At 48.7% G+C, this 23,860-nt stretch overlaps 1 protein-coding gene across 2 annotated transcripts in view; it reads right to left on the bottom strand.

Moving 5' to 3' along the window:
- VWF (von Willebrand factor) overlaps positions 1–23,860 on the bottom strand; it is a 137,407-nt gene that overhangs the window by 60,645 nt on the left and 52,902 nt on the right. For both annotated transcript variants that reach the window (XM_045060755.1, NM_001246279.1), the window contains 6 exon segments: positions 23,553–23,748; positions 22,702–22,917; positions 18,756–18,996; positions 12,854–12,948; positions 8,835–8,995; positions 1,040–1,143 (listed from right to left, as the gene is read on the bottom strand). In XM_045060755.1, coding sequence (XP_044916690.1) covers positions 1,040–1,143; positions 8,835–8,995; positions 12,854–12,948; positions 18,756–18,996; positions 22,702–22,917; positions 23,553–23,748 — 1,013 coding nt within the window.

Raw genomic sequence — 23,860 nt, forward strand, 5'->3', positions numbered from 1 at the left:
TCAAGAGTCGCATGCTTTTCCAACTGAGCCAGCCAGGCGCCCCATAAACTGTCACATTTTTAGAGCACAGGGCCAAGGGGGAGAAAGGGAAGGCCATGCTGCTCTTCTGCTTCAAGGGGGAAGTGAGGCAAAGGGGGAAACAGGTCATCCAAGGTGATGGGCAGCCAGGGGAAGAAGCCCAGTTCCTCTGTAGACCACCTGCTATGGATCTGCTGAGGTTCAGCCTCCCTGGAAGATGCCTGAGAGTGGCCATGGGGTCTCTACAGAACAGAGACACTGAAGTTGAGAGCCTTCTGACACTAACAGGGAGAAAAAGACACAACGGCAGGAAAGTTCTGAGTTGGGAAAACAGTGATCAACCGTGAACTTCTGCCAGAAGAGGTTTTGTGTGTACAGAGCTATGTTTCAATCCACAGTGATGTGTCCACTACCACAACACTCATCCCCCCACCCTACCCCATAACCAGAGCTGACATCAGAGAGCCCACTCTGTGCGTCAGAGGTGGTAAGCTCAGACCTCAGGTCCAAAAGACAGCTAAGCGCCTTCCGGGTCCCAGCCCTTCCTGCCTCTGTTCCTGGGGACCTTCCTCTAAAGCTGTTACAGGCAGGGTGAGTGAACAGAGAAAAGGGCTAGTGAATGGCCGGCACAGAGAAGGAAGAAGAGAACCAGCCATGCCACGCACACTTGCAGAATGTTTAGGGGGTAGTATAAGGCCAGGGAAGGACCCTCCAAAGTCCGTGCCTTTTGGCAGCTTGGTCACACATGCCATGACCAAAGTCATAGGCCAAAGTCCCTCTTGGAAACACTACTCTCCAGGACAGGGTTGATGCAGGGTGAGCACAGGAGAGGATAAAGATTCTTCCCACTTTGTAGTTCGAGAAACAGAGACACAGAGAAAAGGAAAAGAACAACCATGTTCCCACAGGGTGCCGGAGGCAAGTGCCAGAGTCCTGTGGTCACGTCAGCCACTGCGACCCCACTCCCGCTCACCCCACCCCAAAGGCACAGGCCCCAGGAAAGCCTCTCCCAGGGCCTCACCAAGTGTTGCAGTCAATTTTCACCGTTTCTCCTGGGGCGTATTCTCTGCCTTGGTGGAAGCAGGGACACCTTTCCAGGGCCACACATCTGTTTTCATGCCGGACCTAAGGGAAAGGAATCCAAATGTCTTAGGGGCCATAATGAGTGATGTAGGCCCTGCTGAGAAGATGGCCTTGGCCACAGGCCAGTCCAGGAAACCCATGCCCACCCAGGCTGGGGCTTGGCAAACACGGGCCCCCATCCACACACTGATCCCCCCAGCTCAGCTAGAGACACTCCGACTACCCTCTGCCCTCACACCCTGCTGGGACAGTGGCAAAGACTCTGTAGTAACATGTGGCAGAAGCCCTTGGATGTGCATCTCCTTAGACCCAGTAACACCACGCAGAGGATGTCTCCAAACCAAACAGGCTTATGGACAAAGGTTAATGTAGAATCATTTATCATTGCAAAATATGGAAACAACCAACTGTTCAACAACAGGAAAATGATTAACTCCATTAAGGAATCCCCAGATAATGGTATACTTTGTAGCTATTAAAATGGCCCTTTGGAAAACTCTTATATGATGTGAGAAATACTGACACTATTAATTTTTAAAACAGGGAAAGACTGTACTTACATACAGTCCATATATATATATATATATATATATATATATATATATATATATATACACACACATACACATACGCGCACGCACGCACACACACACACACACACACACACACACAATCCAAAATATGCCACAAAAAGACTAGAAGGAAATATGGAAGTTCCATCCAGATAGAAGCCTGAGACAGAGAAATAGGGGATTTTTATTTTCTTTTTTGGTTTTTAAATTTTTTTCCACATGTTCATCAATAAGCATATATTATGTTTACAGTGGAAATGATGGAAAATATGTTTAATAAAACTTAAATGCATTTAGCCCCTGGAGATGAAGGCTGCATACTGCCCATAAACAGGGATGGACCAAAGCCAGAGTCTGGGGCTTGTTCAAGCCCCACATACCTGCTCTTCGCCTAGTCCCCTGGGATTCTGATACACCCTCCATGGGGGTATGCTCTGTTTCCCTGCCCTCAACCCAGGAAGAAACTACTATGTGAACATGTTGTACTCCTCAGACCTGTAGGGGTCAGAGGGAAGAAAGAACTAAGACCCACTGGCCACAGTGGGCTCAGAAGGAACTCTCCAAACCTACTCTGACCCCAGCACATAGATATGCTTCTGTCCCAGCCCCACAGGACAGCCCTGGACGTCTGCTCTGGTGTGGGCTATGGGTAATCTAAAAGAGCCATGGGTCACCTTCAGGTGAAAGGACCACAGCACATTGGTTCCAGAGATACCTAAGGGGTAAGAAGTTCCTGGTTCAGGATCCATGAGTTCCAGTTACTCCCCGGACAAGCCTGAGTTCCCTGGGCTTGGAACTGAACAAAGCCCTGGGAATGGGGCAGTCCTGGACTAAACAAAGAGCTTTCATGTTGGGGACCATAGGCTAAAGTAGTGTCTGTGTGTCTGTGTGTGTGTGTGTGTGTGTGTGTGTGTGTGTGTGTGTGTGTTAGAACAGGATCAGAAGAATAACCTCCAATTAACCACCACCTTCACCCAACCCCAAGTCCTCAAGACCTAAGTGAAGGGGGAGGGTGGGAGCACAGAGTATGAGGAAGAGGCAGGTCAGCCAAGCCCTGTTATTGGAAGACAAGGAGCTTAGGCACCCAGTAGGGAAGATGACAGCTTGGCAGGATCAGGGAGGAGGCGACAAATGTCTCTCTACCACAGTCTTCAGAAACTATCACAATTAGGGTTCATTCTCACATCCACCCCTCAAAGCGTCATCACTTCTAACTTAAGTCCGAGGCCTGCCACCTAATGGCTACTCTAAGAAAGACTGATACATTTACTGGGGAAGCTTGACATGCTCTCCAACACCCACACCTACAGCTGATGGAGACCAGACAGTAAGTCTCCTTGTTGGAAACGTAATGTGAGACAAAAGTGATGAGGATGCACAGAGGTGGATTCCAGGAAGCAGAGCCCTGCTCACCTCACCCCACCTCAGCAGAACGTGCACTGCCCCTCTGCCTTTGAGCAGGCTGGCTGGAGGGCTCCCATGCCTCTTGGTCTGCATGCTGGATGTTTCTACCTCTCTCCAGGATATTCAGCCCATTGACAAAGAGTCTTGCACCCCCATGACTCAGGTAGCCCCTCCCCTGGCCCAGGGGTGAGTCCCAGCCCTCCTGCAATGGACGTAAACTCAAACCCCAGCTTGGTCATGAGATAAAGCCACAAGTGCCCCCTTCCTCCTTTTGCACTCTCACTGACAAGCCATATGGCTCTCTCCGCCCTGACTTACTGATGGATTACAGGATTAAAATAGGACCTTCATACTGGATGGGGACTGCTATAAAGACAACAGAGGTGTGGGGTTAGATTCATAAGTCACAGCTGGAGAGGGGACAAAGCATAACCTTAAAAGGAAAGGAGAGGGTTCTCGGGCCACACCTCAGTACCAGCTCTGACTTGGGAGAGATCAAATAACACCAGCCCAGCAAAAAAACACCCGGAGAGCCCTAAAGCATTAAAGAAATCCCTAGAGATAGAGAGATAAAGGCACAACACAGGGGATGAACAAGATCAAGATGAGGACTGCTCAGACACGTAGGGTAAGCCAGGATAGTGGTCCCTAACTGGACTTTGTGGAAACTCACTTGAACATCGTATTTAAAATGACAAGAACCCGGGGCACCTGGGTGGCTCTGTCAACTGAGCATCCAACTTCAGCTCAGGTCATGATCTCACAGTTTGTGAGTTCAAGCCCCACATCAGGCTCTGTGCTGACAGCTCAGAGCCTGGAGCCTGCTTTGGTTTCTGCATCTCCCTCTTTCTCTGCCCCTCCCCTGCTCACACTCTGTCTCTCAAAAATAAATAAATGTTAAAAAAAATTTTTTTTAATGAAGAGAACCATCTCTACCTCGTGTTTGTCCCTCTGGGACGCCAGAGGATAATAAGATAAAGTTGACAAATGGCCAAGACTTCAGAAGCAAACAAGCAGAAATCATTGTCACTATCCATCAACTTGGGACATCCTGAGTAAGAATGGCTCATGCCAAGAACATGGTACTAGGCCTTGGTCAGCCACAAGAAAAATTATGAAGTAGAAAATAAGTGATTTTGTCACTCTTCTCTGAAAAGGCTTCATCTTCCCTGACCCAACCCTCATACATAAACACCATACCGACCCATGCTCCAAAATCTTTTTTTGCCTTCCAACTCTCTCTCTTTTGTTCCCATTAATACCTCCAGATCAGTGCAGCTGAATTCAACTAGGTATTTGGCTAGGAGGAAAGAATCTGATTAAATAATTCATACTAAGGCGTGAATGGCTTCCTATGAGGATTTATAAGGCCGTATGCTTTTCTAAAACCCCTGCTTGTTAGCCAGAATGAATTCATGCTCCTCATACTTCAGTAAGCCTAATTAGGTGACAAATCGCATAAGGGGTAGGAGATATTTTTGAGACAGAATGGCTTTCTTGGGCCTTTTAAAATGACATCTCATAGGATATACAGTGCCCACATGTGAGGCTGACCCTGAACGGGCCCCAGAGCCAAACTCTGCATTTCAAAAAGCAATGCCAGAGTCTTTTGAGTCTTCCTATTGGGCCAGTGATAAAGCCAGGCCATCAAAGGACCAGGGAAATGAACATGCTTCCCAGCTACCAAGAGGTTTCCTACTAGCAGAACTAGGTACCAGCTTGGAAAGTGTAACTACTAGATTTTGGAGGATAAGTGAGCGTCTCCCAGATGGGGGTGCCAAACTTTCCAAGACCACCTCACAGGAGGGAGGGAGGCAAGTAGGGCTGAAGGAGCCCAGTCTAAGACTCAGGAGACGAGGATTTCCAGCCTTCAACGGTTCCTATCTTTGCTCAGACTCCTGGGGGATAGAAGGGTTGAAATCCTGGGTCTTTAGGGCTCCTCCTCACTCTACCACCGGATGGTGCTCCTGGAGAGGAGAGAATTACTACTACCTCCGGGCTGGAAGGAGGGAGCTGGGCAGTGGGTTGTGCTCTGCTGCCACCTTGCTGTGACAGTGGGGAACATTCTGACAAAGGCAAGAAGTTCACTCCAGAATTTCTCAACTAAAGAAAAAGACGGGAATCTTTCCAGTGCAACATCTTTATTTTACTGATCTAGTGGGCCTCTGCGTGTGGATACAGAGGTCTTAGAATTGCTCCCATTGTGTGCTAACTTCCTACAGCATATCTCTGTTCACAGTAGGATTCACGGTTTTCCCCCACAAACTTCTTATAACAGTGGTCATTAAACTACTACTTACTAAGCAACTTCCATGTCCCTGTCACTGTCACCCCCAGTCCTCCCAACAGCCCTTTAACCCAGTTTTAGAGCTGAGTAAATCTCAGGAGCCAGGATTCACACCTGGAAGTATGGGACTCCAATCCAATGTCTTTTCCATACCATTTACCAGGGTGTTGACCACTTATAAAAAACACCCCCCACACACATACTTTGTTCCATGCAAGGAGGCATATGTACCAGGACTGGTAATATGGCCCAGAAAACCTGGCTGTAAGCAGGTGCCAAGCCTGAAACAAACTACAGAGAGGGGGACTCCCAACCTGTTCCCAACATTTTCAGACAGTTGCTGCTGGCCTTACAGTGGATACTGAGAGATGCCCTGTAAGGGGAGAGGCAATCTTCAACCCAGAGCAGTGCTGCTCAAAGCATAGTCCAGGGCCAGTACGGGTCTATGATGATGCAAACATACAAACTGGGTAGGTGTTTGGAAAATCATATGGCAATTGAGTAATACATCATCTGTGGAATCTAATAAAAATGGGGGAGGGACTCATATTTTGCATGTCATTACTTTTTGTTTCTTTTTTTCTGATCATTCTTTTCTAATGTATTTACAAAAGCTTTGGTCCACAACAGATGGAAATTTTAAGAAAACAGAACCTTTATGGATCTCTCCTGTGGAAAGCAGGAGGTGAGCAGAGCCTCTGAGACTGCACCTCGGTTATTTCTGAAAAGAGTTAAACTATCCCTACAATTCTGGAGCCCTTTCACCTATAACCCCTTTGGGCCCATAACAGGAATTATGTGCCCATGTCACAGATGAGGCAGTTGAGGCTCAGAGAAAGAATGAATGTTCACCCAAGGGTGAGCGAGGCCTGAACAGAGGGCTTGGCCCTCTGCCTCGTTCCTACTCGGGTGTTCTTTCTACTCTCACAGATCTGCCCCCAGCAAAGAGCTACTTCCTCACCCCACCCCCCACCGCCCTCTTCCAAGTCCCCAGAATATAGAATCCCCAACCTCTTCCCCCAAAACCCTCAGTCACACACCACATCCTCACCATCTCCCACAGGGGACAGGCCACACAGAGAAACACCCCTGGGTAGGATGTCTACACCGTCACACGGGCCCAAGCAGGGTGTTTCCAGCTCCTTTGTCTTTGTGTTTCAGCCAAGAACACGTGTCCCATGCAGCAGCCAGCACACTGCACACTTCATAAATCATGGGCTTTGCTGCTCTGCAGAATCTGGCCTCAACGATTTGCACCTTAGTCGGCATCGTAATGAAGCAGTTGTGAAAATAAGCCAATCTCTTACACTCTGAGCTTTTGAGTTTAGAATCCCTTGCAGTTAAGGTTAGAGTCACCCCCTTATGGGACAAACATCCACAGACTGTCCTCAGAGCGCATGCCAGAGGCTTCGGGAATGCAAATGAGCTCCTGACCGTGTGTCCACATCCTGAACTTGAGGTCTTGCTCTCCACTGGGGGTTTGGGACCATAACGCAAGTACTGTGCTTATTATCTCAGATGATCTGCACTGTTTTCATTGAAAAAAACAAAAGGTTCGTTTAGAAGAGTCTCTGATGCTGACATAATCCCCTGAGGGATGCCCCTTTTCTTGCCAGAGCCTTCTCTGATGTCTGGAGAATTTCCCCTCCAGGTACAGTGAAGGAACAGTCAAAATGAGAATCCTTTAGGATAAAAAGAGCAATACAGAAGCCTCCTCTCCCCTGGCCTATTTCTTGTCCCTACCCAGCTCTGAGTTTCCCCTCCTTGAATAGCCACCTTCTGTGAAGGCATCAAACAAGACCATCCAGGTTGGGGGTGCTCCCCGGCCAATCTCTAGCTCCCCCATTAGAAGACAGTTTAGAATCATCAGAGGCTAAAGCAGAGGGGAACACCCAGGGGGGAATGAACAGGTAGTCTCTCTGTCTTGGAGGAGGGCTAGAGGGAAAGGAGACAAATCATCTGCCCTGCACACACCCCAATGCACAGCCTTCCTGTGGGCTACCGATGATGAGTCCCCGTTGCATCTATAGAACATTGGCATCTCCCATCGCCCAGAACCCTGACCTTCAAGTCAAGGCCTGGGCATCATTGACGCCCTTTACAACCATATGAGAGCCATCCTGCCCCCTCCCACTTTGGCGTCCACAACTCCTGCCCCAGACACACACTGCTCACTTTGGGTGTGGGGAATTGGAGTCAGAGAAAGCAAGAAGACCTGATGCTTTTGAAAGAGAAGAACCCAGAAGTTGCTTCTTTCAGGGTGACAAGAATAACAGATCTACAGCATTCCCTCCTTATCCACAGGGATGCATTCCAAGACCCCCAGGGGATGCTTAAAATCGCAGATAATACCGAGCCCCATATATACTCTTTTTTTCCCTATATACACATACCTATGATAAAGTTTAATTTATAAATCAGGCACAGTAAGAGATTAACAACAATAAATAAAACAGTTATAACATATGCTGCAGTAAAAGTTCTACGAATGTGGTCTCTCTAAGTACCTTACTGTACTGTACTCACTCACCCTTCTCGTGATGACATGAGATGACAAAATGCCTAAGGGATGAGATGGAGTGAAGTCAATGACACAGGCATTGAGACAAAGCATGAGGCTGATATTGACCTTGTGACAAGACGTCAGAAGGAAGAGCATCTGCTCCTGGACCACAGTTAACTGTGGGTAACTGACACCTTGGAAAACAAAACCACGGATGGGGGGACTACTATCATATGTTTACACTACACCAGCCGACAACCAGACTTGGGGGGAAGGTAAGGGGCAGGGGCCCGCTCACACCACTGCCGCCAGCAGCAATCTAGAGCCAGGTAGTTGCAAACCAGCATGCCTTGGACTCTGCAAGGCATCCAAGGAACCGCTGGCCGCAGATTGGGTGTTTGAAGCCCCAGTCCCAGAATCATGGAATGTCAAGAGCTGGCCAAGACTGTGACCCACTCTACAGATGAGGAAAACAAGGCTCAGCAAGGGGAAGGGACTTGGGCTGGTCCTTGCTGGTGAAAGGGCAGCAACAGCAACATCTCTTGAAATAGAAAGTCATATGTATATATGCAAATTACATCCAAATACATGTGTGCTCTTTCCTTTGAGTAAGTAGAATGCGGCCCTTGGGAAAATTCCAGGGGAAATGCCTGTTGTCACTTGTAAGTATTTTCTGGAAATACTTGCTTTGCTTCCTCCGGCACCTCTGTGCCCTAAGTTCCTGTGTTTTTGTCAGATCTCATCAGGATGGACTCTAGACACTTTCCCACCATCTCCCTTCCCGACTTTGGTGGCTGAGTCAGCCACAGAAGGCACTCCCCCACCCCTGACCCCGTCACTGCTTCCACCCCCATTACCATTCTTGTTTGGCTCCTATTTTTTCCTCTCTCTGCCCCAGAGCCACCTCATGTGTGCCCGCCTGCAGGGAAATGCCAGGCTGCCCACCTCTGTGGCCGTGGTGGCTTACCATGCCCGGGGGACAGAGGCAGCCGGACACGCAGCCCGTGCTCATGCATTGCAGGTCGTAGTTCTGGCAGGTCTTGGCACACTCGAGCCCTTCAGCCCTCGGGTTGTCAGCAGGGCACACCAACTTGACCATGGGGGGCCGACAGGACAGGCTCCTTTTGCCTTGGAAGTAGAAAAACCAAAGAGGCGACCCGTGAAGGATGAATCTACCTTCCACACTGTCCTTGGTCCCCCCAGGTGCAGCCACTCACTTCCAGAGACCCAACTGCCCCCTCCCTGGGATGACCTGACCTCCAGCAGGTCCAGCACTGAGCCAGGTTCCCCAAGTGGGACTAGATGGCCACCTCATCTATTCATCTGAGCCCCTGACCTTTGCCTACGCTGAAGGCACCTCTCTGGCTCTCCACAACCCTATGACTGCCCACGTTCCTCATCCCCTTGAGCCTACCATAGCAGGTTGCATTAAATCGGGAGGCACTGCAGAAATGTCCAGACCTAGGCTTTATAGGACCTGCATTTGGGTGATAAAAAGTAACCTTTGGGGGCCCCAAGGGGACCATTCCTAAAATGGTCATGCTAATTTAGTTACAAAAACCTTAAGGGGAGATTTCTATGTCATTTTCTTTTTTTTTCTTTTCAATTTTTTTTTAAATTTTTTTTTAACGTTTATTTATTTTTGAGACAGAGAGAGACAGAGCATGAATGGGGGAGGGTCAGAGAGAGAGGGAGACACAAAATCCGAAACAGGCTCCAGGCTCTGAGCGGTCAGCACAGAGCCTGACACGGGGCTCGAACTCACAGACCACGAGATCATGACCTCAGCCGAAGTCGGATGCTTAACCAACTGAGCCACCCAGGTGCCCCTATGTCATTTTCTGCCCAGCCACTGGCCACTCCAGCCGCTCTATTTAAATCTGCTACACTCTGTCCCTTGACACCCCTCCCCGCCCTGCCTGCTTTGTCAAGCCTCCATCGGATGGCCTCCAATACCACCCTCTGATATACTGTCTGTTTTACTTATTTGTTGATTGCCCACCCATTGCCAACTAGAATACCAGAATAAATGTTCTGTGAAAGCAGGGGTTGTGTCTCCTTTGTTCAGGATGTATCATATTTCCTGACAGTTGGGAGGTATCAATGGCTGATTGAATAAATGATAACATCAGATGATTGATCCAGCACTTTCCTTTCAAAAACCCAGATGCACTTCACAGCATTTCTATCTTACTGCATAGAGCACTTACTGTCTCCTGTGAACAGGTTCCAACCTTATTTTTTTTTAATTTTTTAATGTTTATTTATTTTTAAGAGAGAGAAAGACAGAGCATGAGCTGGGGAGGGGCAGAGAGACAGGGAGACACAGAATCCAAAGCAGGATCCAGGCTCTGAGCTGTCAACACAGAGCCCAACGCAGGGCTCGAACTCACCAACTGTGAGATCATGACCTGAGCCGAAGTCAGATGCTTAACCAACTGAACCACGTTGGCACCCCCAGTCTTAATTTTATATGGAAACTTTTGTTAGGAAACTGAAACCCTAAAAGGTCAAGTGGCTCTTCCAAATCGTACAAAATTCTAGGAGCTTCTTGACTTCACAAAAGATGACCGCTTCCAGGAACTATCAGCTAGAAAAAAGCCAAGAGAGGGCAGGGACATGAGCAATCGGCAAAGAGAGGAGGAGAAGGATTTAGTGACCCTGAGGTCCGCTACAGACTGAATGTGCCCCCGTAAATTCATGTGTTGACCCCAAAGGTAGTTGTGATAGGAAATGAGCCCTTTGGGAAGTGATGAGGCCATGAGGGTAGAGCCCTCACGAATTGGATTTGTGCCCTGATGAAGACAACCCATGGAGCGCCCAGCCCTTCTTGCCCTGTGAGGACACAGGAGAAGTTTGCAAACTTTACCTGACCTTGCTGGCACCCTAATCCTGGACTTCCAGCCTCCATATATAAATATATTCCTGTATTTCTCATAGTTAAGCCACCTAGTCTGTGGTGTTTTGTTATAGCCGCCTGAACAGAAAAAGACAAGGTCACAAGTTCTGATTTCAACTTGTGAGCCACTCACATGCTTAGGATCTTATCCCAGCTCAAGGCTGAGAGATGCTCCCCAATCAGTCATACAGGGCAGCCTGACTTCTCACCAGGACAAAGTGGAAAGCCAATGCCTGGCACACATCTGTGTCACTTGGAGAGATGGCGTCTTGAGGGAAGCAGAAGGCAGAGAGAGGTGGTCAAGCCAGATGTTGAAAATAGCTCATTTATCTGCCTAATAGCATCCCTCGCCCTCCTACTGGGACAGTCCTTTCTAAGCAAGGATCCATCTGGAAGCCAATTAGTTTTCCCTGATCCATAAGTGTGAATATAGTCCCCTCAAAGCTAGGTCAGCCCCTTCTCCCTTCTGTGCCTTGTCCTTCAACAGTGTAGCAACTATTAGGACCTTCAAACTGAGAACAATATGCCCAAACTCTCCTCTTTCACATCCATCTGAGAAGCTTTCTAAACAGGTACCCTTGTCATTAAAGACCTAAATGTGAGACCTGAAACCATAAAAAATCCTTGAAGAGAGCACAAGCAGTAATCTTGCTGACATTGGCTGAAGCAGCATTTTTCTAGATAAATCTCCTGAGACAAGGGAAATAAAATAAAAAAATAAACTATTTGGACTACATCAAAACAAAAAACTTCTGCACAGTGAAAGAAACAATAAAACTAAAAGACAACCTACAGAATTGGACAAGATATTTGCAAATGACATATCTGATAAAGAGTTAGTATACAAAATATACAAAGAACTGATACAACTCAACATCCAAAAAATAAATAATCCAGTTAAAAAATGGGCAGAAGACATTCTGCAAAGAAGACCTATTTCTCCAAAGAGGACACCCAGATGGCCAACAGACACATGAAAAGATGCTCAACATCACTCATCATCAGGGAAATGAAAATCAAAACCACAATTCATTATCACCATACACCTGTCAGAATGGCTAAAACCAACAATGCAAGAAACAATAAGTGTTGGCAAGGAGGTGAGAAAAAAGAACACTCGTACACTGTTGATGGGAATGCAGACTGGTGCAGCCACTGTGGAAAACAGTATGGCGGTTCCTCAAAAAGCTAAAAATAGAACTACCCTACAATCCAAGAATCGCACTACTGGGTATTTACCCAAAAATTACAAAAACACTAATTCAAAGGGATACATGCACATCTGCCTTTAAATAGCATTGTTTATAATAGCCAAACTACAGAAGCAGCCCAAGTGTCCATGGATAAATCGTTGAATAAAGGAGATGTGATATATATATCCAACGGAACATTATTCAGTCATAAAAAAGAATGAAATTTTGTCATTTACAATGACATGGATGGAGCTAGAGAGTACGATCATAAGCAAAATAAGCCAGTCAGGGAAAGACAACTACTATATGATTTCACTCATATATGGGATTTAAGAAATAAAACAAATGAGCGAAGGGGGGTGGAAATGAGAGAAACAAACCAAGAAACAGATTATTAACTACAAAAAACAAATGGATGGTTACCAGAGGGGAGGTGTGTGGGGGGATGGGGGAACTAGGGGATTAAAGAGAGTACACTTATCCTGAGAAAGAAAAATAAATAAAATAAAACAATTAGATAAGCAGATAGATAGACAGACAGACAGACATCCTTGTAAGTATGTCCCTGAGTAAAAAGAGGCTAATGAAGGGGGGTGGTCTTCACCACAATCAAGGTGACCAACTTACAGCTACTCACTGGGTTAAAGTCACCATGGGCAAAACAGAGGTCTCACTGAATCCATCTTGCAGATAACTCAATTTTTCCCCTGAAATAAAATTCCTCCCTGCCTCAATAATTTGGATGCACACATGCAAAGGCATGTCAAGGCCTGAAAACCACTCACATGAACATAAAAATGGTGTCAAACCTGACATGTGCCTGAATGCACAGGCACATCAGACAGAGCAGCCCAGCGGCGAGGTGAAGAGCCCTTCCAGGGGGACAGTACTCACTGCGGTGAGACAGGGGGCTGCTGAGGAAAGTGTCAGGCAGCAGGCTTCCTGGGGCTCCACTTGTGGTACAGTGCATGAAGCCATCCTCACAGTAGCTGCAGAGAGGAAAGTCAGAACCCAGCTTTGTAAGAGCGGCTATGCTTGCTGGCTCCTTTTCCTCACCTCCCACTCACCGTCTCCCCGTCCAAGTCAAGGTGGTCCCATAACTCATCTGAAACACAGCCCGCTAAGGCCACTCACCCTCTCTATGTCACCAAACCCAGTGGAACGTCTTCAGTTCTTTCCTTACCCGATCCCTTTCGACATTATTCGACCACTGTGGCTATCCTGTTCTTCTAGGACGAGAAACAAATCTCTCCTGGTTTTCCTCCTACTTTTCTAGTTGCTCTTTCAGGCTCACCCCTCTGCTGGCTGCAGCCTGGGCTCTCATTCTAGGCTGCCATCCATACACTCAGCTTCTATGACAGAGACGACTCACAAATTTACACCAGCAGCTGGGATCTCTCCTTTGAACCCAAGATCTGTGTATGCAAGTGCCCACATGATAGCCATCTTGGCATAACAAAGACTTCAAACTCAGTATGCCCAAAACTGAAGTCATGATCCCACCACCAAAGCCAGTCCCCCGCCAGGGCTCTGATTCATTGTATGATACCACCAACCATCCAGTTTCACAAACCAGCAAACGAGGGGTCAGCCCTGATACTGCCTTCTTCCCAACCCCCACGTCTGACCATCACCAAGCCCTTGGGCCTTATCTCCTAAACGTCTCTGGCATTCACATCCACTTCTCTACCTTCACTGCCATAAGCCGCCACCACTTGTCACCTGGACAAGGCAGAAGCTCCTAACTGACTGATGTCCCTGCACCTATTCTTGCCTCTCTCCAAAACACACTCCTCCTGGCAGCCCAAGGGTTTTCCAAAGCCTAACTATGATTATGTCACCTCCTTGCTGAGATTCCTTTGTAGCTTCCCCTCAAGAGGACTTAGGAAAGAGACCAAATCCCTCAGATGGCCTCCCTGGCTGCATGCGATCTGACTCCTGCCTACCTTTTCTCTAGCCCATTTCAAGGATTCATAGACCACGTACTTCTCTTTCTTCCACACTTGTGACTCTGCATGTATTGGAGTTATTATTTGGTTAACATCTCTCTCTGTGTCACTGGACTATAAGATCAAAGACAGTTTTGCTCATTATCTGTTCAGCAGGCAGCATAAGGCTCTGCATGAAGTATCCAATATTTTTTTTTACATATTCTTTTATTCCTCTCCTCTGATCCCAATCCCCTCCCCTAACACGGGCAATTATTTTTATGACATGTAGTCTCCTAAAGCACCCCCGAGGATCCCCACTTCCTGGTGTTCAAACTCTTGTGTCATCTCCGTTGCACCAAGGTTGATCTGTGTGCCGACAGTATGTGGCAGCAGTGACATACCATGTGTCACTTGAGATTAGGCTATAAAAGACTGCAGCTCCTGTCCTGGTACTCTCTTGGATTACTCACTCCAGGGAACCACTTCACGAGCAGCCCAATGCAGAGGCCCACATGGCGAGGAACTGAATGAAGCCTTCTGCCAAGAGCTGTGTGAATGAGCTGGGAATGGAACCTCCAGGGCCAGGCAAGTCTCCAGATGACTCAGCCTGCAGCCCTGGTCAACAGTTTGACTCCAACCTCATGAGCAAACCTAGTCACCCAGCCAAGCTGCTCCGGGAGTCCTGCCCCTTAGAAACCGTGTGACATTATATATGTCCATTCTTTCAAGCTGTTAAATTTGGGGTTAATTTTTTTATGCAGCAATAGATACAGAAAACTAATACAATCTTATTCTGTTCAGTGTAGACCTGCCTGCATACATTCTCATAAAATATGTATTTCTTTCGCATGCCTGTATGTTTAATTTGTATAAGTGGTACTATCTCATATATCACAGTGTTTTGTCGTTTTCTTTACCACCACGTGTTCAAGATTGAACCCTGCTAATACATACCTACTTTCCCCGTTCTTCTAAGGCTGCATGATCCTCTACTGTGTGCATCCACTGCCTTTTCCCCATGCACCCTCCCAGGGATGGACACAGACCTCAAACAAAGCTGTGACTAACATCTTCATACATGTGCCCTTAAGAGCCTGTGTGAGAGTTTCTTTAGTGTATATGCCTGAGAGCAGGACTGTGGAGATATCAAGTGTGGGTATCTAGTTTGCATAAATCATACCAACTGCTTTCCTGGGTGCTGGGAGCAATGCACCTTCCAGATTAAAGAAGGCCAGGAGACTGGAGAAAGGAGAGGTAGGCAGGGGTCAGATCGCATGGGGCCTGGGAGGCCATCATAGGGATTTGGTCTCTATCCTTCCTAAGGCCTACTGAGGGGAAGCTATTAAGGATTCCAAACAGGGATATGACATAATCAGATTTAGGTTTGGGAAAGATACTGGGGTGTCTGAACAGGTGTATGTCCTAACAGTAGCAGAGCGGGAGCCCCATATTCCACAGCCCTGCCAACACTTGGCATTATCCAGATTTCAAATTTTTCCACTCTAGTAGATATGAAGTAATACTCGTTGTTGTGATTTGTATTTCTCTAATAGTAATGATTTTGAATGATTTTTAATGTGGCTGCTGTTCAATGAAAATTTATTAAATGAGCAAAAGAGAATCAGCCCTTCCCTCTCTGGGCACATGCAGAAATGGCACCCTCTGGTTTTTAACTAACACCTGATTTTAAAATATCCTCATGTCATGGTCTGTCTGTCATTTGGACATGACCCAAAAGCTTAATTTTATTTTTAGAAAGAAGAAAAGAGAAGAAAAACCTTGTAGGTAGGATTATAATCAACTCCTGGCCCAGAACCTGGCTTGCAATAGTGTAAGTGCTCTACCATGATGCCTGTCTGGTGACCAAACAGCCTAAAGATACTTCTAGACACGTGTTTGTACCTTCCTACTACCTCTTGTGGGCATCACCAGCATTTGCTCCATGGGGCTCACTCTTCAGTGTGCGGGGATAAAAATAAAGAGCCACAAAACAAGCCCCAAGTTCCTGATGGTTCCCATTCTCCATGAAATCCGGTTTTCTAAATGAAGTGGAGAGACGGGACAGACAATAGCTTTCAGCCCTGGTGCCCAAAGGAGAGCCCGGGAACATATCATGGAGAGGTCACTGATGTGCAAATCCTGAAGAAAGCCTGAAGCCAGGGCTATTCCCCAGCTCTGCTCACCCAGGGCCCTCTGCACCTCATCTCCCCACCTTCCCTGTGCCTCCAATATGGTAAAATGACCAGGGACACGTGCTGCCCTCCAAGTCACCCCAGCCTCCTACCCTCTGGCTTCTTTCCTCACCACACTACTGCAACACGGGGGCCACTATGACCTTCCGATTGCCAAATTCAACAGCCTCCTCTCCATGTAACATGAAGAGTCTAAGAGTCCCTGGGTTCTATCACTGGCTGGATGATTTGGGAAAGTGATAATCTCCCTAAGCCTCAAATTCCTTACTAAGAAAAGCGATGCTTGCCTTCTAACGGCATTGTTTTAAGGTCCCAGAGAGAAACACCCTGAAAATCATAGCTGGACAAGCGGAGTAAAACGACCGCTTGGGTGAAGGCCCAATGCTCAGACCAACAGATGTTGTCACTCCCCTGCTCTCCTCACCTCCACCATATGGCCCGGCATTCGCTGTGCCTTTTTGCTTGCCTTTTTCCTCTAGCCTCTCTCATAGGATCCTCTTTCTGCTCCCCTGGCCCTCTGAACATCCCCCCAAGCTCTGGACTCAGTTTCCTTTTCTGCTCCTCAATCCACTTCCTTCATGGGCCTGGCTGCCCCTGCAGCCATACAGAACACCTCCACGCAAATCTTGTCCAGCCTCCACCTCTCACTCGAGTCCCACACCCACCCCTCTGGTGACTGTTTCCCCTCACTCACCAGCATGCGCTCTTGGCAACTCAGCCATCCGGGCTAAGACCAAATTCATGATCCTCCCCCTACCCACAAGGAGCCCTCTTGCTGTTTCCGCACTCCCGGGCACTCCAGTCCAGAACCCCGGGGCCGTCTTCAGCCAACCTCATCCCCCTACATGTCCCCCCAGTCTGTTTACTTCCTGGGGTCTCTGGCCTCTGTCCCCTTGCTTCATCTCCACTGCTAGTATTGGCCCGGGGCCTTAGCACCTTTTGACCAGACTGTGTCAACTTCTTCCCACAACTGATCTCCCTGCCTCCACACCTCATGCAGCTTCCAGAACCCACTCCTTAAAGCTACGCTTTGACCTATTTGCTCTTTCAAAACCTCTGAGGTCCTCCCTGCCTACTGCTCCAGTCCCCCCTCCCCATCTTTCGAAGATGCCCAACATCCTCCCAGGCTTATCTTCCCTTCATGCAACATATGCCCCCCCAGAGGACTTACCTTGGTGACTGGTGAGTACTCCCTGTGTGTTTTTGGCCCTGGGCCTCAGCTCCACCCCAAAGCCCTCCTCCACAGGCCCGCCCCACACCCACTGCTAGAATCTTCCTCAAACCCAAAGCTACCTCCTGCACTGGGTCTTCTCCAGCTCCTCCCAAGTGGAAGCAATCTGACCTTTTCTGAGTAGAGATTTTTATGTCTACAAAATGGCAAGCCTACCAAATATGATTGTTATTTCATCTCAGTAAACATTGACTATGCCTATTTTCTGCCATAAGTGTGTTGGGTGCTGGGAATCAGGACCTAAGATGTGGTCTCTACTCTTGGGGAGGTCACAGTCCAGAGGGGGATACAACGCATTTTGCTTAAATCCAAGTCCAATGACAACCATTCTTTCCATCCAAGCATAACCAACCTGCTCTGGGCATAAGAGATGGCGAAGGACCACAAACTTATCTCACTAAGTGAGGAGGAAAAGCTTCATACCACACACAGTGTGCAGACCTTGTTTGGATTCTGACTTGAACAAACCAATTATATATAAAAAGACATTTTGAGACAGTCAAGAAAGCTAACATGGATGGAATATTAGGTGTTATCAGGAATCATTGTTAGTGCTTATCTGAACAATGGTATTATGGTTAGATCGGGTTTTTCAAGTGCTTATCTGTTAGAAACACATACTGAAATATTTTCAGATGAAATGATGTAATATCTGAGATTTTCTTTATTCCAGCCAAAAGGGGGAGGAGGGAATAGATAAAACAAGAATGGCAAAGTGCTGATAATCACTGAACCTGGGGACAGATGCCTTAGGGCTCCTCACTCTATTCTCTCTACTTTTATGTCTGAAATATTCCACAGGACATTTTAACTGGTCTCCCTAGTAAACCATCAGCTTCTTTGGGGCGCACACTGTGTCTTGTTCTCCTTCAGATCACCAATCTCTAAGCCAGCACCCAGGCCAGAGCAGGTGACAAGGAAATGTCATAAATTTCTCCTGTGACTGTGACAGCCCCTCTGAAACGGACCAGGACAGAGGGACGGGGCAAAGGGCCAAAAGAAGCAAGTGTGATTGGAGCTATTTTTCAGGGAAGTATGTAAAGCAAGTCAGGGTAGCAATGAACCACTGAGGTGAGGCTGCCTTCGTCTATTTTCTGCTGGTTCAAATGCCACCGCCTGGGAACACTGCCAGGGGGCTATAGGGGAGGGGACAGGGAGCCCTCCCATTTCCTGTTCTCAAAAAGGGAAACTAAGACCTACTGCAGGGAAATGGGGCTCAACACGTGAGAGTTGGCAATGAAGCTGAAGCAGTCCTCCCGCCAGCCATGAGTAAGGAAGCCACTCAAGCTGGGTGAAATCCCAGCTTTCTTTCTGACTTGCTGGGCAAGTCACTTTCTTCCCTGGGCCTCAATTTCCCACCCACAAAATGAAGGATTTGGAGGACCATTTTCCTCTCAAGCCCTGCCATTCCCAAGGTCCCCGGTCCTGCTGCATGCACTTACCACGTGGTGTGATGGTCTGAGAAGATGTCCTCGGGCTGGAAGATCTCGCCATCATAGTAACAGGGGCACTGGGCCTTGGGCACACAGTGTCCCCTCTCATCCAGGTACAGCCCTGCGGGGCAGAAGCAGCCTTCCAGGCAGATCTCATTGCAGTCCTCATCCGGGTAAGAAAGGGAGCGACAGGTCATGTTGCAAGGGGTCCCACACTGCAGGTACACCTGGCCCTGTGGGCAGTTCAGCGCTGGGAGAGAGGCAAGGGAAAGGAAGGCCTCAGTGGAAACATGAAGATGACAAGGACTGTCTTTCTAGGACCTGTAACCCCAATTATATCTGTACAATCACTACCTTCCTTTCCTACTAGGAGCAAAACTGTATTGTCATGCTCACAAATGCCTACGATAATAATGAATGCACACGGTTTCCCCTCTGCTGAACTAGAGGGATCCTGCTTTAGTGGTCTCTGAATCCTTGAAGTCTGGGACATGTAGAAATCAGGTGGATTTTGACACTGTGAATATTAAAAAGAACTGGGCATGGCAGGCAAGGGCATTTCTCCTGGGATGATGATAATTGAGCATCTACTGAATATTCTGCTCTTCACCAGCTTCTGTGCCTTTTACACCTCCCACTGAATTAGATCTCATAGCCCTCTTCTTACGAGTAAGAAAACTCAAACATAAGCTAAGTAATTTGTCAAGGTCATGCCTCCCAGGAAGAAGCAGAGGCAGGATTTGAACCCAGCTCTCTATGACCAAGAGCTCATGCTCTTAACCATTATGCTCTACAAAGGAAACAACCCCTTAGGAGCCATGCTTTTGAGGACAGCCACAAAGTGCGGGGACACTCTTGTGCCTGCCTCAGCCAGGTGGGCAGCCCTGTCTCCTCCCCTCCTTCACTCTCCCTGGCCTCCACCCACAGAGAAACAGCACAGCAGACAAGACCCAAGAGGACGCAGCAATACAGGGAAGTGGACAGGCTCTGTCTCCCAAATTCCTGGGTTCGAGCCTTGGTTCTGCCATTAGTTAGCTACGCTGTGACCTTGAGCAGTTTCCTCACTGGAATAGACTAATACCCACCTGGATTGTTGTCAAGGTTAAGGGAGCTAACAAGTTCAGAGTAATGCCTGGCACATGGTAAATGCTCACTGCTGTTTTATCATGATGATGACTGCAGAAACACAGCCCCAGCTCAGGGGGCTCCAGATGGGAGGGGTATTCCAGATGAAGGCCCAGGCCTAAGAAGACCTAGCACTCCTGGATTCTGGCCAACACCGTGAGCACCCCGATGAGGAAACCCTTTACTGGGGGCGTGGGAAGTGCTTTGCCCTTTCTAAAGGCTTTCTTCTTGCTAATCAGCTCCTATCCAAGAAATGACCACCTCACTCTGAGGACACTCCCACTGGGACCATTAGAACCCTCGCCCTCTCTGTTAGAATCCATTTCTACAGTGGACACCCACTGGCAAAATGTGTCACAGAAAGTGTAAAAGGAAGCCCTGGCCGTGAACCTCACACATGGGGGTGAGAACACCTGGAGAGCCCCTGTAGGCTTCCCCTCCTGCACCTGCTCAGGGTTTAGTATTTGAGGGGATCTGAGAAGGGAGGGGGCTCCGTAACCATATTAGACATGGGTTTTTCTCTGAACCAGCAGAGAGGTTGGGTCAGTGGGTGAGTATTGAGAGCAGGGTGTGTTAAGATGGGGTGTTTGGGGCAATAAAAATGCAACTCTCTTTCAATCCATTGAACCTGTGATATTAAGGGCACATTCATTCACCCATTAAGGAGCAGCTGGAGCAGAGAGCTTTTTCTCTCTGACAGATGTCTCTAGAACTGGCTTCGAGCCGTATTGAATTTCTCCTCTGGGCTTCCTCCCCAGAAGGAGCAGTGGCCACCTCAGTTTAACAGACGTTTCTCATGCTCCCACTGTGTGCCAGGGGCTGTGCTAGGCTCATGGAGGCAGAAGTGGTTAAGACTTGATCCCCATCTACAAGAAGCCTATGCTCTTTTCTTCCCATAGGAAATGTAACCAAGTAACAAGCAAAACAAAGCATGCTTCTCCCAATCTCCTCACAGCATGATCAGTCCTTGCTTCATGAGCATCCCCAGCTGATGGGGGCTCTTCTTAAGGATGGAGTTAGTGGTGTAGGGAGCTCTGTTCATTTCTCAGGGAAAAAATGAGGTACAGGATGGAGTCAGGAACCCAGGAGTCTTGCCCACCCTCCTCGGGGCTCAGGCCTCCAGGACCATTTGGCCAGCCTCTTCGCTGGTTCACCTCCACATAAGCCCATAGAGACAGAAAACTTCCCACCACCCATACATTTTCTGCCTCCAAATTTCAGTCCCTGCTCCCACAGTCTCAGCCTGTTCCCTTTTGTTGTGTTCTCAGGAGGCGAAGGACAGCAGCTTTCGTGAGATTACAGAACGTGCTGGTAAGCCCTCAGTGATCTGGGAGAACGTCCTAAATGAGGAAATCCTTCAGATGCTGTAGCACACTGATAATGCAGTATTTCTAATATTGGTGGACAACCAAAGCATGGTCATGAACAGCACGCCATTTCCTCATTACTTTGCCCAGTTTCTAAACAGCAAACCCCGATGAGGAAATTGAGGTGTGGAGGGGGAGATGATGGGCTCAAGGCCGCAGGGCGGGGAAGTCACCCGCAAGTTCCAGCAAGGCCTCAGACTCTGCTCTTCCGGCTGCTGGCCATGACTCTGGCATCCCCGACCCAGAGGGACAGGGAGGCACAACTGCATGCATGCATACACGTGGTCCCTTTCATCCTCACTTCTGTCTCTGCTCCTCTTTTTTTAGGACACTGCTTAGACTTGAAACATGAGTTGGCTCATTAGACCCCAATAGTGACATTTCTAGAGCCCTGTACCTAAGCTTCTTCAAATATGTGATATATATTAGGACCTTTCTCCGCCTCTCATAGCTCCTATTTCCCTGCTTCTGCCAGGACCACGGGCATATTAGTCTCCACGCACATCTACTTCACCCTAAAAATCAGAATATTCACGACACCTCATCCTCCCAGAATATCCTCCTCATTTCCATGCATCACTACTACTATCCGCCTGTGGAACAACTCTTTTCTGCCAAGATGGTGACTTTTTAAAGCCTGGTCGAGTACACCACCTCCAGAAAGCCCTCCTTGATTGCCTCTGCCTTAATCGCATTATCCTTTTACTCAGTGTGACAGTCACCTAGTACGGAGGCAGTTTCTACACCACTGGCATTGCCTGACCATGCTGGGCACTCGGCACATGTTCCCCGTGCAGCACCACCAACAACAGAGTGAGCACAATCTAGCTGTTCGAGGGCCCAGAATGTGTAGCAGATACCAGCTGTGGTGGCAGAAATCTAACATGGCAGAGTGAGACTCCAAAGTCAGATGGGGACATTGATGTCATTCAACTTTACATAACTCTATCAATGCCAGAGATGTGGGCCAGGAGTCTACTGATCATCTGGCTGGAGTTACAAGCAAAGGATCCGCAGGTGCATTCCCCACACCTGAGTGCAGAGACCCATTGGGATCTGGGACTCACTCATTCCTCCACCTGGCCATACATGTATGGAACACTAGGTGGCAGCAGCCACATGAAATCTCTGCTTCCCAGGAACTCCAAGGTTCTAGACCACCACCAGGTAGAGGGATGCAACTCGCCCTCCCGGAACAGGCTAGAGTAATCACACTGTCCTGTGAGAGAGCCAGTCCCCACCGCCTGTCCTGCAGGAGTTGGGGGGGGGGGGGTGGTGGAGGAGAGGGCGGCTGCAAATAAACAGTTCTCACTACCCATGCTTGCCAAATGAGCTTGGGCCCGGTTCTGAAAGCAATAATGCAGAGACACTGCCGTGAAAAGAACGAGCCGCACACAGGACATCCGAGGAGAACTGTGCGGGGTTGGGCTGTGCGAGAGCTGGCGGACAGGGAGGGCACCCACCACAGAAGCTGGGCTCCCGCCACCCGATGTGCACGCCTCTCCGGGCACAGGCTGCGGCGTAGTTGGCCACGGCGCTGCAGAGACAGTCTTTGCCGTCGGAGCAGGAGCAGACGTCATAGCGGCAGTTCTGCACGTAGGGCAGAGGGTTCACGACGCGGTGGCAGGCCTCGAACTTGGAGGACGTCAACAGAGCGCACGACTGCTCCGCAAACCTGGCTGTGGTGGGAGAGAGAGCAGCGCACGGGCTTGGCCGGGGCCCCGCCCCCGCCCTCGGAGCTCCCGCCCCCGGACGGCAGTGACCAATCCCACTCTGAAATCCCCCAACCGGCTTCCCCCTCGGCAGCACGCGCTGCAAAGCGACTGGAAATCACTGTGATTTTTCTCCTGCAACCAATAAACTTTACGTTTGGCTTAAATACATAATAAATTGCATTTCCAGAGCACACCACCCACGGACAGACGGGACAAATAGTCCCACAATGGGTTGGGTAAGAGGGAAATGAATGCAGGGCTGAAATGATGTCACACAGATCAACCTGCAAATGGCCACCCCAGTGCATTTATCCTCCGATAATTTAATTCTGTGTGGCTGCTGCTCCAACAGACTGCGAAGGTCCAGGGACAGGAAACATGTACTATTCTCGTCTTTCCCAGGGTTCGGCCCATGGAGGGTGCACAATCAAGGGCCGTTGAAGAATAAATGATCCAGATGCAGATAATCAAATGCTGATGGTAAAAGCCAAGTGCCCCTGTCCCCCAAAAGTGGGTGCACTGGTGCCATGGAATGCACTGGAACCCGGGAGACACCTCAGGGCTCTGCGAGGCCTCCCTGCCCCCCCAGGCTTACGTACTCAGGCGCGGGTTGAGGCTGCACGGATCACTGTGCTGCCTCTGCAGGTCCTCACAGTCCCCGTGCAGCTTCCAGGCGTTCCCGAAGTCCTCCACCAGGGGCTCGGCCAGGCCAGCGGGCGTGACGAAGTCGTCACCCCTGTTGCCATTGTAATTCCCACACAGGCCGCACGTCTTCCCGGCATAGATGGGGGACAGCTGCAGGGAGAGGCAGATTACCCTGGAGCCGTGGCGGCCAAAGCAGCCACAGCTTCCCGTCACTAATGAGATAGTTGTAATCAAAAAGAGCTCCCTGGGTGAAAAATAAATA

This window comes from Felis catus, chromosome B4 (genome assembly GCF_018350175.1).
Source record: "Felis catus isolate Fca126 chromosome B4, F.catus_Fca126_mat1.0, whole genome shotgun sequence".
Classification (NCBI taxonomy): Eukaryota; Metazoa; Chordata; class Mammalia; order Carnivora; family Felidae; genus Felis; species Felis catus.